The 13,791-nt window shown below is 51.1% G+C and overlaps 5 protein-coding genes; 3 read left to right on the plus strand and 2 right to left on the minus strand.

Annotated features, from left to right (window-relative positions):
• Positions 1 to 389: 389 nt before the first annotated feature.
• On the minus strand, positions 390 to 1,634 carry RCC_08350 (related to phosphotyrosyl phosphatase activator PTPA; the record flags this gene model as incomplete). Its single annotated transcript, XM_023773601.1, has 1 exon — positions 390 to 1,634. The coding sequence occupies one exon, from the start codon at positions 1,632 to 1,634 to the stop codon at positions 390 to 392; it is 1,245 nt and encodes a 414-aa protein (XP_023629369.1).
• A 2,488-nt stretch (positions 1,635 to 4,122) lies between these two features.
• On the plus strand, positions 4,123 to 6,040 carry RCC_08351 (uncharacterized protein; the record flags this gene model as incomplete). XM_023773602.1 has 7 exons in its annotated part: positions 4,123 to 4,236; positions 4,301 to 4,720; positions 4,772 to 4,949; positions 5,062 to 5,242; positions 5,293 to 5,428; positions 5,494 to 5,529; positions 5,582 to 6,040. 7 exons carry the CDS (start codon positions 4,123 to 4,125, stop codon positions 6,038 to 6,040), a joined length of 1,524 nt encoding a protein of 507 aa, XP_023629370.1.
• Positions 6,041 to 6,691: 651 nt separating this feature from the next.
• Positions 6,692 to 7,552, plus strand: RCC_08352 (uncharacterized protein; the record flags this gene model as incomplete). Its single annotated transcript, XM_023773603.1, has 1 exon — positions 6,692 to 7,552. One exon carries the CDS (start codon positions 6,692 to 6,694, stop codon positions 7,550 to 7,552), a length of 861 nt encoding a protein of 286 aa, XP_023629371.1.
• A 608-nt stretch (positions 7,553 to 8,160) lies between these two features.
• On the minus strand, positions 8,161 to 10,335 carry RCC_08353 (related to PUF6 Member of the PUF protein family; the record flags this gene model as incomplete). The annotated part of the gene is made up of 1 exon (XM_023773604.1): positions 8,161 to 10,335. The coding sequence occupies one exon, from the start codon at positions 10,333 to 10,335 to the stop codon at positions 8,161 to 8,163; it is 2,175 nt and encodes a 724-aa protein (XP_023629372.1).
• Positions 10,336 to 12,575: 2,240 nt separating this feature from the next.
• RCC_08354 (uncharacterized protein) lies at positions 12,576 to 13,556 on the plus strand (the record flags this gene model as incomplete). Its single annotated transcript, XM_023773605.1, has 1 exon — positions 12,576 to 13,556. One exon carries the CDS (start codon positions 12,576 to 12,578, stop codon positions 13,554 to 13,556), a length of 981 nt encoding a protein of 326 aa, XP_023629373.1.
• Positions 13,557 to 13,791: the final 235 nt, after the last annotated feature.

Below are 13,791 nucleotides of genomic sequence, written 5' to 3' on the forward strand. Positions count from 1 at the left end.
TCTTGTCGGAGCCGCAAGCTCCAATGATATTGCAGCAGTTACGTGAGGATCAAGAGACATGACAAGGTGACCTGCTGTTACGGTCGTATATGCCGAAGGTATATGATGGATTCCTGGCCAGGCATGTCTCCATGTGACCATCTCAATGGGAACACCAACTCCAGCGAGATTGTCGTGAATGCTTCATCGGACTCTCTTGTGGGTCGGCAAAGTAACAATCTGGCGGGTGGAGAGGGTTGCGCGGATATTTGCTGATCTCCGATTTGTTCCTGTCTTATGCGCAGCAATCTTCCGGTAGAGGTCAACAGCACATGCTGCATCGAGGCTCCACATGTGATCTTCTGGATGGCTCATCTTCAATCCATTCATCTTACTCAGCATTGACTCGCCTAATCGAATGGAACCCTCCTCAAACCTTCACCCTCTCCCCTCTTTCCTGCCTCTCTCCGCGCACCAACCGCACTTGGGACCTTGATGCCACAGCAGTCACCCCAACTGGTAGGATTATGCACGTGTCTCATTCCATCCGCATCTACTAGCTCGGCCTCGCCCACCGCCTCACCTTCCTCCCCACCGCTCATTCCTTCCGCAGGCGGCAGGAGTGATCCAAACATAAAGTGCTGCGCGACGGGCAACTTGCCCAGGACTTCTTTGAGGAACATCTTCCGCATCCCGGCTTCAACCTTTCCCCAATTCTTCGCCGAGGAGATGTCGTCTAGCATGGGGGAATGCCAGCGAAGACCCTGTACCGTCTTGGTTGCGTTGACCCAGCGGATCTGATCGAGGTAGAGGTAATCCTTGGAGCACTCCTCGATGATCAATTCATTGTGAATGCTCATTGGTCGGATGTGTTTGTGTCCCACCAATTGGCTGGCGCCGAAGAGAAAGGGAAGGAATTGATAGTCGTCTAGACCCCACACACCGTGGGAACCAGCGGGCTCGAGATAGTATGTTTCCTGCACGGATCGCATGAGAGTGAGGTAGCGAGGAAACACCAAAAGGGCTAGTGCGGGGAATGTGCTGGCGGGGAGGAAGCCAGCTTGACGGAGACAGAGGAGCCAAAGGAGAAAGTTGAGCTCATGTCCAGATCCGTAATCAATCCGCGAGCCATTACCAAAAGCGGAGGCGAGGTAGGTGGAAATCTCATCCACGGCGGGTTGTGAGAGGACACCGAATTTGGAGTGCCATGATGGGAGAGTGGTGTTGATTTTGGAAAGGAAATCTCGAAACGCCGGGTTGCCAAAGCGAGATCCAGTGTCCAACGCAGGACATTCCTTCAAAATCCTTTCGGCATCATCGAGCACGGCGAAAAGGGCAAGGATGGCCGGGTCTTGAGCTGCTGAAGAGTCACGGACGGCAGAAATGGTCGTGTCGCGGACTGAGTCGGAGAGATGAAAAACAAAGCTGACGATGAGGTTGTGGGTTTCTGAAGTGAGGAACAGCTGATGGTCTGTTTCAGACAGGATTCGTCGCGTCGGTGTGGAATAGTGTTGATTGCTGAGGTCTGGAGTTGATGAGAGCGCTGGCGTTGGTGGCACTTCGGTGCTTTCTGGTTGAGTCTGTCTTCGTCGCGGCGAGAGAAGTTTTGCGGACAGGGAGGGAATATCCGTTGGAGGTTTCACGGCAGTAGGCATGGTGGGTTGATGTTGTTGAGAGGATGAGAAGATGGAGGTGATGTCGATGTCGAGTGGAGGTGTAAGCAAGTTCGTGTAGGTACGAGATGATGGTATTGATACCTTAGGGTTGGGGCTAGGGTTGGGGTAGACTTCTTCCATCTCCAACATCAAGAAACCCTGCCGGAGAAAGAGAACTTCCATCCATCTGTATTTGCATCCATGCACTATTGCTCATGATGACCGTGGAATTATTCATAAATTGATGTCCCTATCACTCCAAGCTCGACGTGGGTTTGACCAGACGTCTGTGGTGCTCTTCAACAAATGCATCTTCACATCGTCCATTACGACAACCTAAACGATTGGGTCCATCCAGTCTTCGACGGGCTTTGCGGAATGTAAGCACAATCCTAACCTTCCTTCTATCGATGATGTTTGGAGCAGCTTCGTCGTCTATAGCTTTGTCTGCACACCTTCATCGTCTACGGCATTCTCTACACACCTTCCGTCTCTGATTCTCCCGAGAACAAATTGGGACTCCACATTCGCCTTGATCGACGCGAATTGATCGAAGCGAGAGTCAATGTACATCTATGCATATTTGCCAATCTCATGGCATGCACTGAGCATCTCCGTGTCGAGGATCAAGATCGTGAGTTTCGAAAGATCGTCAAGCCTCGTACGCTCGAGAGGAGGCCGGCCAAAGTAGAGAAGAACAAGGATGTAGAGCTGGCGAGGATGACGCGTGACAAAAGACTTCCGTGCCGATTGGTTTGATCTTTCGATGAAGATTCCTTGATATGAGGAGAAAAGAGATGCATTGAAACGTCACACCTTCCTCGGCCTGCCCTATCTACGCGGCTAAGGATCTCATCTAGGAGGGAAGCGTGGAATCTTGTGCACGTGGAGGGAACCGGAGTTGACAATCTGCTCCGGAGTCAGAACTAGAGAGGATGTGATCCGAATGGTTCGTGAGACGAGCTTTGCAATCCTTCCGAGTCCATCGAGCCAAACGGCAGCGATGGCTTGCTTCCAGGCGGGCTTCAAGCGTGTGATCAGATGTAGTTCGTGCTCCGTGAGTGAGCGGAGGTCCTGGTGATCATCGACGTGCTGTGGGGATCGCAATGTACAGAATGCCCCATACCTTCGCAGATATATCTTCCTCAGGCGAACGACGCGCCTTGGCTCTTCACGCTCTGCAGGTATTCGCGAGGCTTGCTTTGTAATTAGCGTGAAACCTCCATTGGACAGGGTCCAGGCTGACGATGACGCCTCTCGGGATGTTCATGTTTTGTCCGTTGATTCGTTCGGGCAACACGTCCGGCATGAGACCCCACCCCACAGCAGCGGGAAGAAGAGGGCCCCTCGGGCAGTGTTGCTGTCGTCTTGCCTGAACTCATGGTGCGGAGATGGAGATGGATCTGGACGCCGATTGTCGACTCTGCTCCGAGCGCGTGTTATTTCCTCTTCACAGACGGACGCCCCGAGTGTTTAATTAGCTCAATATCAAACCCAAAGCAGCTGCAGGTCAAATGGATGACACGACTCGAGCTTGATGGTTGTTCTAGACCTGGCCGGTGGATTCATTCCAACGTCCACTTCAATCCTACCTACGTTACCGCGAGCTTGCTCCAATCTCGTCAGAAATCTCATCAATACGCCACGTCGTTCCCCACCCATCAGCAACGGATCTGAATCGCAGGCCGTCCTTGCCGTTTCGCAAGCGATTCGCGATTCACGGAGGTCGTTTGAAAACAAGGCAGGAGAGGGTAAGTTATATGATGTATCACATCGGACGCCCGTCGCATCCTGCAAGCACCTCTCTTCTGGGAATGGTCCGCTGGGAAGTGGGCTCCACAAATGCACAATAATATACGTCGCATGTGCACGATCTACTGGAGCACAATACAATACACTTTTTCACGTACAGCGCCGTTGCGCCGATGGATGTCACTGACGCAAGATGCTCCATGATCTGCCGGAACTGTTGGCACGCGACATGTATCATTTTAGAACGTCGGCAAGTCTCTCTGCTGATTTGACTCGCGAAGCTCTCCACTATTATACATATCTCCACTCTTAAAAATGGAGACAGGCCTCCGACGTTTCACTTGACACAGCAACCAATCGTAAAGTGCGAACAACGCGCAAGACGCCTATACAAGCGAGATCGATCGCAAAAGCATTCTCACGTGGCGAMGCGCTGCGTATCTCACACCTCGCATTGATTCATCCTTAGTCTTACCGTGGCAATGGTGCACTGTGGTTGGATCTGCGAGATGGAGACCCAATACTTAATGCCTTACTCGCTATTGCCCAAGGTGCATTAGTCAGGGAACTGCTGCAGAGGACCCAGCCGTTCACTTCAAATCTATCACTCCAGCCTGATCTGATCACATCGAGGGGCCAAGCCAAAAAGGTAGTCGTACTGCATACTGGCCCGGCGGATGCTTAATGGTTCGCACCTGCAGCCACAGGCTTGTCTCGTCTCCCTCCTTCAAGGAACATGCGACTGCGTCTTCATGACATCTTGACCTGGGGTCAGCTGCTTCTCGCATTGGTTGCAGCGCAGAAGAATGTTATCAACGAGACTGCCCTGGCGGAGCTCTCGCCTTGCGTTGTATGTATCCATCCAATGGCTGGCTGGCTTCCTGGGATGAACCTATCCGCTGACGGAGACACAGGTCCAATGCGCCGCAGAAGTCATCTCCAAGTACTCTTGCTTTCCCACAGACCCCTGCTTCTGCGAGGATGAACATCTCAACAAAGACATTGTCCGCTGTGTCCTTGCGTGTCCCTTTGAAGATCAACTTGCGGCCAGTCATTTCCAAGGATCGACCTGCCAGAGACCGGTTCGAAGTATACAGCGACTGGCTCCCATGTTCTACGTCCTCTACGGCACGGCGACGATATTCACATTGGCACGGATCATCTCCCGCCTGCGTACGTTTGGCGGCGCAGGTCTCGGCTGGGACGACTTCACCGCCGTGCTCTCCTTCATCCCCTTGACCGGTCTGACCATCTGCGACTGGTATACCATCCACTATGGAGGAGGAACAGACATCTGGGGTTTGACCATGCCGAATGTCTACCGCTTCGTGTTTGTAAGTGGCTATTACAAAGACGAATGATGGAGAAAAGCTCATTCTTAGCAGTGGTTCTACCTGGACCTCGTGTTTTACGTCCCCGTTCCATTCCTCACCAAGATCTCCCTGGTGTGCCTCTATCTCCGAATCTGGGATTTCGAATCCTCCTTCCGAGTGGCTTGTCGGATCACGCTAGCTGTTCTCGTGGTTGCATTCGTCGCCTTTCAAGTTGTTGTTATTCWGCAATGTATGACTATTCCTTCCTCCTCTTCGCCGCATTGCTAACTTCTTTTGCAGGGTACGTTTGATGAAAGAGTCCTACATCCGACACACTTACTGATCATGCACTTCCACATACAGCACGCCCATAGACTTTCAATGGGCTCGCTTGATTGATGCCGAGAGAGTTGGAACCTGCATCAATCGAGAGGCATGGGGCTGGAGCATTGGATTTGTCGTCATCGCTCTCGACTTGTTGGTCCTATTGCTGCCATGTCCCATTCTGCTGAGGCTGGAAGTTCCAACTACCAGGAAAATCGGGTCAGTCTGCCGTGCTCTGACCATTCTACTCTCCGCTGACGACCTCACAGACTGTGTGCGGTATTCCTCGTCGGTCTTGTTGTGACGACATTCTCGTGTGTGCGTCTGGATTTTGTCCGCGGCATCGAAACAACTCCTAATCCCACCATGTTTTTGGGGTATCTTGGAATTTACAGCAATGTCGAGGTAAGTCAATCAAGACGGACATCCTMATCTCCAGCGCATCCGGAACTGATGTGGTGTGACAACAGGCACATCTCAGTCAAATCTGTTGTTGCATGCCGACAGTGAGTGCTCCCACCCTCTTAACAATCGCGCAAATCTGATTGAGAATTACAGATACCGGGTATCGTTCGACGCTCCTATCGCTACGTGAGAGGCAGAACTGTGACTGAAAGCACTTCCTCGATGCCTTTGCGAAATTACCGGGAGACAACACCCAACCCAAAGCCTCTGCTACACCGTGACGACAGCCACGGCTCCGACAGAACCCGCACTGGTTCGAGATTCTCCACCTTCTCCGAAAAGGATACCTCACTTGCATCTGCTCCTGCTCCAGTGATACATCGGTACTCAAGTCCATTGCCGCGAGGTAAAGGTCCACCTGCATTTGCAGTAAATCGCACAAGTGCGTTTCCTCGTTACATGAACCGTTTCTCCGAAACACAGGCGGTCTTCAGCAAGGATTACAGAAACAAGGAACTACCCCAGCCAGGTCATGATCGAGAGGAGGATGAGGATGATCTCATCTTGAATGATGTTGATCTGGCACTACCACCACCCGTACCGAGGAAGTGAAGCTGCTGTTGTATCGTGGAAGTCTACTGCAAGAACTGGTATGGAGAGGCGCGAAACCTCATTTCACGCTGTTTGTATTGACGGCATTGAATACCTCGTAACTGTCCAAGGAAGAGGATTAATGGAATCATGGGTGGCTATTGGCAACGGCCTGTTTTGAAGCCGAAATGTACATATTGAATTGATGAGAAACGTTGATACCCCATACCTTTTTACTCCAGCGCATCTCGCTCTCAGTCTCGGTATCGACGGCACTCTCTTATTGATTATTCGCGGACAGTGGCCATACCTAGTACTGTTGTCCGTCAAAAGTCGGCTTGTGAGTCCGGCGAGAGGGTCACGTTCACTCTAGACAAGATCTCCCGATTTACGCTCGGCTTGTAACGGCAGCCAAGTCCGAGTTATTGACCATGTATAGCCTGTGCTTGATTCCATGAAACAAGTTCATCATGGTAAGGTAGCGACTGAGAGCGACTGGAAAGATAAGACATTTTTTGAGTTGTGAGCTTACCCAAACCCTAACCCCAGTCCTACGTCATCACCTCTCGAACCTCGTGCTCACATACACCTCACTAACATCCTCAGCCGCATCTCCTACCTCGACATCCACACCTCTCAACATCAACATCAGCAACGCCTACCTACGACGACATGATGGACCGAAACATCGAGGAGCCGACCGGCTGGATGGGTCTTTGGCTCAACCGCACCCACCCAGAGCTGTACAACTACAGCACCCTGGCCTACGCCAGCCTCACCCTCGCGGCCTTCATCATAAGCTTCAAATCACTCTTCCAGCTTCGCCGCACCCGGACGGAGCTACTCGCAAACCCTTCATCTCGTCAGGCAATCATGAGTGTGAGCAACAACAAAATGTTGTCGCTCAACCGCTCACAGTTCGGCATCGCCACCCTGTACCTCTTCTGCACCCTGGTGATCATCGCCGTCGACACGTACATCAGCATGAGCATCATCTGGAACGACGCTTCCGACAACCCGACAGTCTACGACAGCGCCCACATTCTGGAATTGGCAGTCTACATGGTCGGACTGTTTGCCATTTTCTCAGCCATCTTCTTCCTCTTTCCCCTCCTCCAAGTCATGSTTTGCTTCATGCTCATCCAGCGTCGTCGTGAGAGAAGCAATGAAACGGCGGCGGACGTCATCTCTTCTCTCCGCATCCTCACCACGCATACCGGACAGATCTGGTCCTCGCTGGCTTTGATCATGCAGGCGTACTGGCCAACCTTTCAGAACGCCACCGCGAGAATGTTAGTCTCGCAGGCTGTTCTAGGATCCGCGATGATGTGGTTGCAATTGAGCCTTACGTTGAATTTCAGTTCGCAGAAATTGGAAATCGACAGCGACGAGGAGGTGCAGTCGTTTTTGGGAGGCCCGGGTGCGATTACCAAGTATGGAACGCAGATTTTCACGAGGAGCACCGTGGAGGGTTTGCCAATGTACGAGTCCGTTGCTCAGACGGAGAGGCTGGATGAGAAGACCGAAGCTTAGCTTACGACGGGATGAGTGCAGGGATACGACTTCTGCTTTTCTTATGGATGTCACTTTCATGGCAGCGGGTGTGATTTTGCAGGCGTTAGATCGGACTGGGGTCACACATTTCGTAGTTTCTACAATGAATTTCTCTTTCCTTTCATTGAGCAAGGAATCATGGAACAGCCGAATTAAAAAAGCATGTCGTACACATCCCTGAACAGTACACTATAGTATGCGCAAGCCTGCAGTAATCTCAACCCCAAAGCAATCCCCACGAACAGAGATCAATGTTTGAGATGTCCGTCCTTTGTGTAAGTTCAAGGTGCAACATCGAAATGACATGATAGCATTGAACCACCGAGGCATAACATCCAAGGATGAAGATACCAAGTATATAAAGGAGATCAGCCGTATGGAGAAAATAAATCGGAAACGAACCGATGAAGCAGGATTGAAAGCCCTACGATAGAGTGGACGACACCACAACATCAGGCGTCGTGAAATCAAACAAATGCAGCAATTCTTTGAACATTGTGCTTTCGAATAGCGACCACCCACCCACCCCTTCGCATCTATCAATCAAATCATACAGCGGGCGCTAAAAAGCAAGGTAGGGCTCAAGCTCACAACTTCTGCAACAAAATCTTCGCACCCGCATTCCCCTTTTTGACGCCGCCCGCCGACTTGGACTTTTTCTTCTTCGGCTCCTCGACAGGGACACCACCCATCTCCTCATCATCATCATCCTGCTGCGCCACGACCTTCTTCTCCAACGCCTTCTGACCCTCAGCAGCAGCTTTTTCAACATGCTTCTTTCCCTTCTTCAACGCACTTCGAATCTTGTCCTTGATTTTGTCGGAAACTTCCTCGCTTTCCAACATGGCGACCACCACGAAGCTGGCGTCTGAACATGCCCATTCCACAACATGTTCTCCGATAACTCCATACAGCACCTCGGCGAATCCCAGTCTCGGCTCCGCAAGCTTGACGGTCTTTGTTTTGGGGTCAAAGCTTCCACCAGAGACAAGCGTCTTCAACATGCGACTCGCAGCGGGATCCTGAGCGATATGTCCTTCTTCCAACGGTGTCCCCTCGGCAAGTGCAGCAACGGCCTCGACAGCCGCCGCTCTCTTATCTCCAGGGCATTCAAGAAGAATCTCCGTAATGGCTTGTGCGGCGAAACTTGATTGTACGAGATTGCCTGCACGCTCTGCCACGAATTCCAGAAGAGGTCCGGCAAGATGTGCGATGAGTTCTTGTCYTCTTACTTCAGGTGCCTTTTTTGATGTGGTTGTGCGGATGGCGTGGACTTCATCGAGAAGTGTCTTTTCCTCGCCTGCTTTGAGTAGCCATTTCGCTTCCGGTGCAATGGGATACAGCAATGGGAGTCGTGCGTTGAGGTTCGTGATCAACCCTTCCAACCTATCGAATCGTTCTTGTGAGTTTTCGATTTGTAGTCCAAGAAGTTCGCGGAGGATGGCTTGCAGAGCATTTCTTGTGTCGTCCGGAACTTCAAGACCAGTCACGAGGACCATCTTTGCATAGGTATCACAAGCCATGAGTTCGATGTTGTCTTTGAAACACTTCAAAATCACCTTTCGATCCTTGGCAGTTCCGTGTGCGAGAGTCAGACAGACGAGACGACTTCCGTTCTTGGTGAAAGCCAAGTTTCGGTAGAGATCTCCACCACCGCCCTCCTCCTCGGCATCAATATCGCCTTTGAGGATCTCGAGGAATTCGCTTTGCTCCTCAGTGCCCTGCTCCAAGGCAAGGAAGTACTGCAGCATGGCGTCATGAAGCATGGTGAATCCGGTCATCTTCTTCTGGACGAGGTTGTTGATCATTTGCTTGAGGTAGCCGAGAATTGGCTTCCTCTTCTCCGGGCTCTTCTCCAGAATCTCTTTCAGATTGGCGGAAGCATCGTCAGCTTCTGCCTTCTCGCCGAAGCGGCGCTGTCCGGCACTCTTGTCCTTGCCAAAAAGCGCAAACTCGGTGCCATACCATTCTCTCAACATCATATCCTTTTGCGCCTGTGTTGCAACCTGTCGATAAATGTCGTCCACAATCCAGCTCGCCTCCGGGTGGTTGATCAATCTCTTGACATGCCCATAGAATTGCGGAATGATGATGTCCTTGTCCTCACGATCGCCCTGCATGACCATCTTGGCCACCAAGAACTTTCCATACCGACTCTCCACCAAATCTCGCACATCGTTCTTCAACTCCTTCACGATCCCCTTGAGTTGTTCCGGTCTGGCATATTTGATGGCACACTGTACAACTCGCACGCTGTCATGCTTGAAGACAAAATCCCGGACCCGTCCATCGATGATTTTGAACAATTCCGCCAGCAATTCCGCCCGTTCTTCCTTGGGAACATGTGATTTCCTCCGCAGACGCTCCCACAGTTGTTTACTGCGCTGCACGACATCGGCATTGGGCTTTGCAGCTCTCCGCTCCTTTGCCAGCACCCTCTGTTTGGCGTGTGCCTCCGCTGACGAGCCATCAAGTTTGAAGCCCTTTGCATTGGGATTGTTGCTCGATTTAATCGCCTCGACTCGCTCCGGATTGATGCCGTTGTCTTCGTCGGAGATGCCGTTGAACTCCTCCTCGTCGTCCTCGTCATCGTCGTTGTTGGCGGCGGCTTCGAGGTGCGAGCGCTTCACGGTCGGTGTGAAGGAAGTTTTGTCGGATTTCTTGTCCTTCTTCTCGCTCCTCTCGCGCTTCTCACTCGTCTTCTGCTTCTTCTCACTTTTATCGTCGGCGCTACTCTTGCGCTTGACTCCCGCTGTAGCCATTCTGGACATCTCTCAAGTGGGAAGTGGAGATTGTGTAAGGTGGGTGGTTCAACAAAGTCGGAGCGATCGAAGAAGATTTCTAGACGGAATTTCTGATTCGGGGTCTCGGGCGCCGGCTCGTATAGAATAAGGTTTCGGCGCCGTTCCGTACCCTAATGTTCACCTCACCTTGGCGAGCAGGAATGGCCGGCCTGTACATCGTCCACACCAGAGCAGAAAATATAGACTTTGCTTCACAAACCTCACATGCACCAAGGGTTCGCAGTTATTATAGTCGAGTCTCTAGCCAAAGAGCTGTGGTAGAGAATCTCCGGCTTTGCGGGCCGTGTACAACGGATTCCAACATGACTGGGTTCAGATCCGGACTCTTTCTCGTCAAGTATGCAAGAGCTCAGACATTCATACCTCAATGTCTTCATAAGGCACTTGAGAACTTTTTCAATCCGTGAATCTCACGTTGGTAGCGGTCCGCTCATGTGTGAGAAGATATTCTTCTCTCGAAGGTAATTCCAGCTGGAGCCATCCAAGTCTTGCTCTAAGAGTGCGCTATCCATCGGATTTGGCATCACGTCTACAGCGCAGAGGCCGTTTAAAAGCTCTATGTAATGCCGATTCCTGTGCTCTGAGGAGTTCGGCGTTTAAGCAGGGCGAGAGGTTCGACGCACGGCACTCGTCGACAGAACGCTGCCAGCATTGTGGAAAAAGTGCGATGTGTACCGTCGTTGAGATCACCTTCAAAATCGGATCCTCTGTCCAGAGATCTGTAGAGCGCGTTCGTGGAAATGAGCCGGTCTTCTGTCTTTCAATATGCGATGCCCAAAAAAGCAAGTTTCTCTCGAAAATATCGTGTCAAATGATCCCGCAGGAGTGACGAATGTTCCAGGGCTGTGTAGAAGATATCCACACGGGTACACTCATGTGAAAGACTAACATGGAAGCAGATCTATCAGAGATTCACCTTCGATGGTAAAGACGTCTGCAATAGGTTGATAGAAGTGGCAGATCTCTCGATAGTCGGCGATTGAGCGTCGAAACTTCCACCACAACGAGTTTGTGTGTCGTATTTGCCAGTCTCACGACAGTCGATCTCGTCGTGTCCGTAACGATAAGTGTGTCTAGACAAAGTTTGTACACGCCCGTCAGCGTATGCAGATTCTCCTCCGCGGTCTCGCTGGACTTTAAGATGATAGAGATGTCAGCCTTCACCTCGCTTTCCCGCACTCGAGCACTCTGACAAATGGTACTCATGATGATCAAACGCCACTATGTTAAGACAAAGGGAATGATGCTGGTCTATCGCTGGCGGAAGCTACCAGGAGAATATTCTGCGCAGTTTGATCAGTGCTTGCTGAATTCATTGTTTGAACAATCTTAAAAGATTTACCTGCGGTCTAGGTACCTACTTATAAGCATCTCGCATCGACCCAGTTCGTTTTCTACAGCATCATCTTTGGAAGATTGAGTCTCGGCGGATTTATGTCCTTATCTCCCATCTCCCATCAAGGACTCTACGACACCGCGTACTTTCCCTTCAAGCCGATGGAGTGGTATGACTAATCTGAATTCGACTTAATATTCACACAACGATGCATTCTGCGGTTTAATCAAGCCTGGCGCGCTCACGAATCCACTTTCGCAAAACATTCACTTCGAATTTACACTCCACGCTAAGCTCATGCACGCCAAGCCCCACTCCTACAACCTAGAAGAAATGCGGCCCGACTTTTCTGTGCTACCCATGATGTTCACTCGAGCTCCACGCTGGAAGTCTGAACTGTGCTTTCCGCCTCATTACAAACGAAGACTCCCTCGACCACATGCGGCTCTACAACACACCTACACATAAGGCACTACTACAGGTCGACTACCGAACCAGTTTATATTCGAAACGCTACCCAGTTAGATGGAACTCGATCATCCGCGCACTACTACTCCGCTTAGCACTCGATTGAGAGTATGCGCGCCTCTGCTTCTAGAGACGTGCTCTCTTACTAACTGTGTCACAGACAGCAGACTCCTTATAAACACTACATCGAAGTACATCTGAGCTTCCCACGCACAGCTTCTTACTCGAGTCGCCTCGCTTAAGGTATGTAACCCTTCTTGCTATCGAAGCAGACAATCGCTAACCCCTGAACAAGCATCGCGGCTGCCTTACTCTATCACGAGAATCTCCAGCGCACCTCGACTTCATACCTCGAAAATCCCCCGCGCATAAATGAAAAGACCTATAAATCAAAATGGAAGATACATACTCTACACCGAAAGAGAGAGTCAAGGAGACTCACTACCTCGTAAAGTCGCTCGGAACTGGAAACACCGCCGGCGTATACATTTACATTCCCAAATCAGTAGCCGAGCCAGCAATGGCGCAGTATGGAGAAGGCGACATTGAAGTCGATGAACGTTTTGCGCGGCTTCGAGGTGCCGTGGGATGTATCAAGATCCAAGAACATGCTTCTCCAGAGCATTTCAATCTGGACTCCGAGATCGACGCATTGCAGCACATCAATCGTCTGGGGGATGCTAGATTGAGCAAAATGTTTGAATATCATGATGCTCCGCGCTGGGCAGATTGGTACAAGCTAGAAGGTTTCTCGGGAGGTTCCTTGGAGAAATATGCTCTCCAGCTTGACACAGCTCCACCCGCTGCCTTGGGCTGGCACATGGTTCATGAGCTATGTGGAGCGTTGTTGAATCTTCATTTTGGAGCTGTTCTTGACGACTCTTGGCCTATGTTCTTCCACGGAGACCTTACCTGGGACAACGTCTTGTTMCGCCCGACATACTCCACCTCGACTTCCTACATGGACTACCCAAGCCTGGTCGTGGTCGATTTTGGAGAGGCACGGTCGCTGAAGAGCATGAATTTAGATGCAGAAGCGAAGGGGTTCTTTGCAAAGCAGTACGAGGACTTGCGGACGTCGATGGACGCTGTGTCGAGAGTTTTCGGGCATGTGCCAGCCCTCTTGAACCTTGGAGCACGCTTGGACAAGCATGAGAAGAAGCATGCAGCGTTCGAGAATTCAAATGCGGCACTGAAGAAGTTGTTGGTGGCATGGGAGGCTGAGGCTGCGCGCGAGAGGGATGCCGCATATGTCGCCCTTTCACCAGCAGATGCTCAGTACTTCGGACTCGAGCTGATCACTGATAAGGAGATACAAGCCGGGCTAGATGCACAGCAAGAGCAGGAAATGATGGATGCTTTGCCGATAGGTTAGCTTATAGTGGGAGATTGAAATGGGCTGGCTTCATTCGGACTTCTTTTAAACACTTTTCTTTGATCTCTCGTACAGATAGGTCTCCACATATCGGTTGCTTGTTTATCAGGTCCTCATTCCTGTTTCGTCTAAGATCTTCATGCAGTGGCATCAAGCCTCTCGGGATTTGATGCACCGCTCAGTCCGCAATGTTTCGGTAGGCCATTCGAATTGTGCTGGTATGTGCTTGACGAGA

This window comes from Ramularia collo-cygni (genome assembly GCF_900074925.1).
Source record: "Ramularia collo-cygni strain URUG2 genome assembly, contig: RCC_scaffold14, whole genome shotgun sequence".
Classification (NCBI taxonomy): domain Eukaryota; kingdom Fungi; phylum Ascomycota; class Dothideomycetes; order Mycosphaerellales; family Mycosphaerellaceae; genus Ramularia; species Ramularia collo-cygni.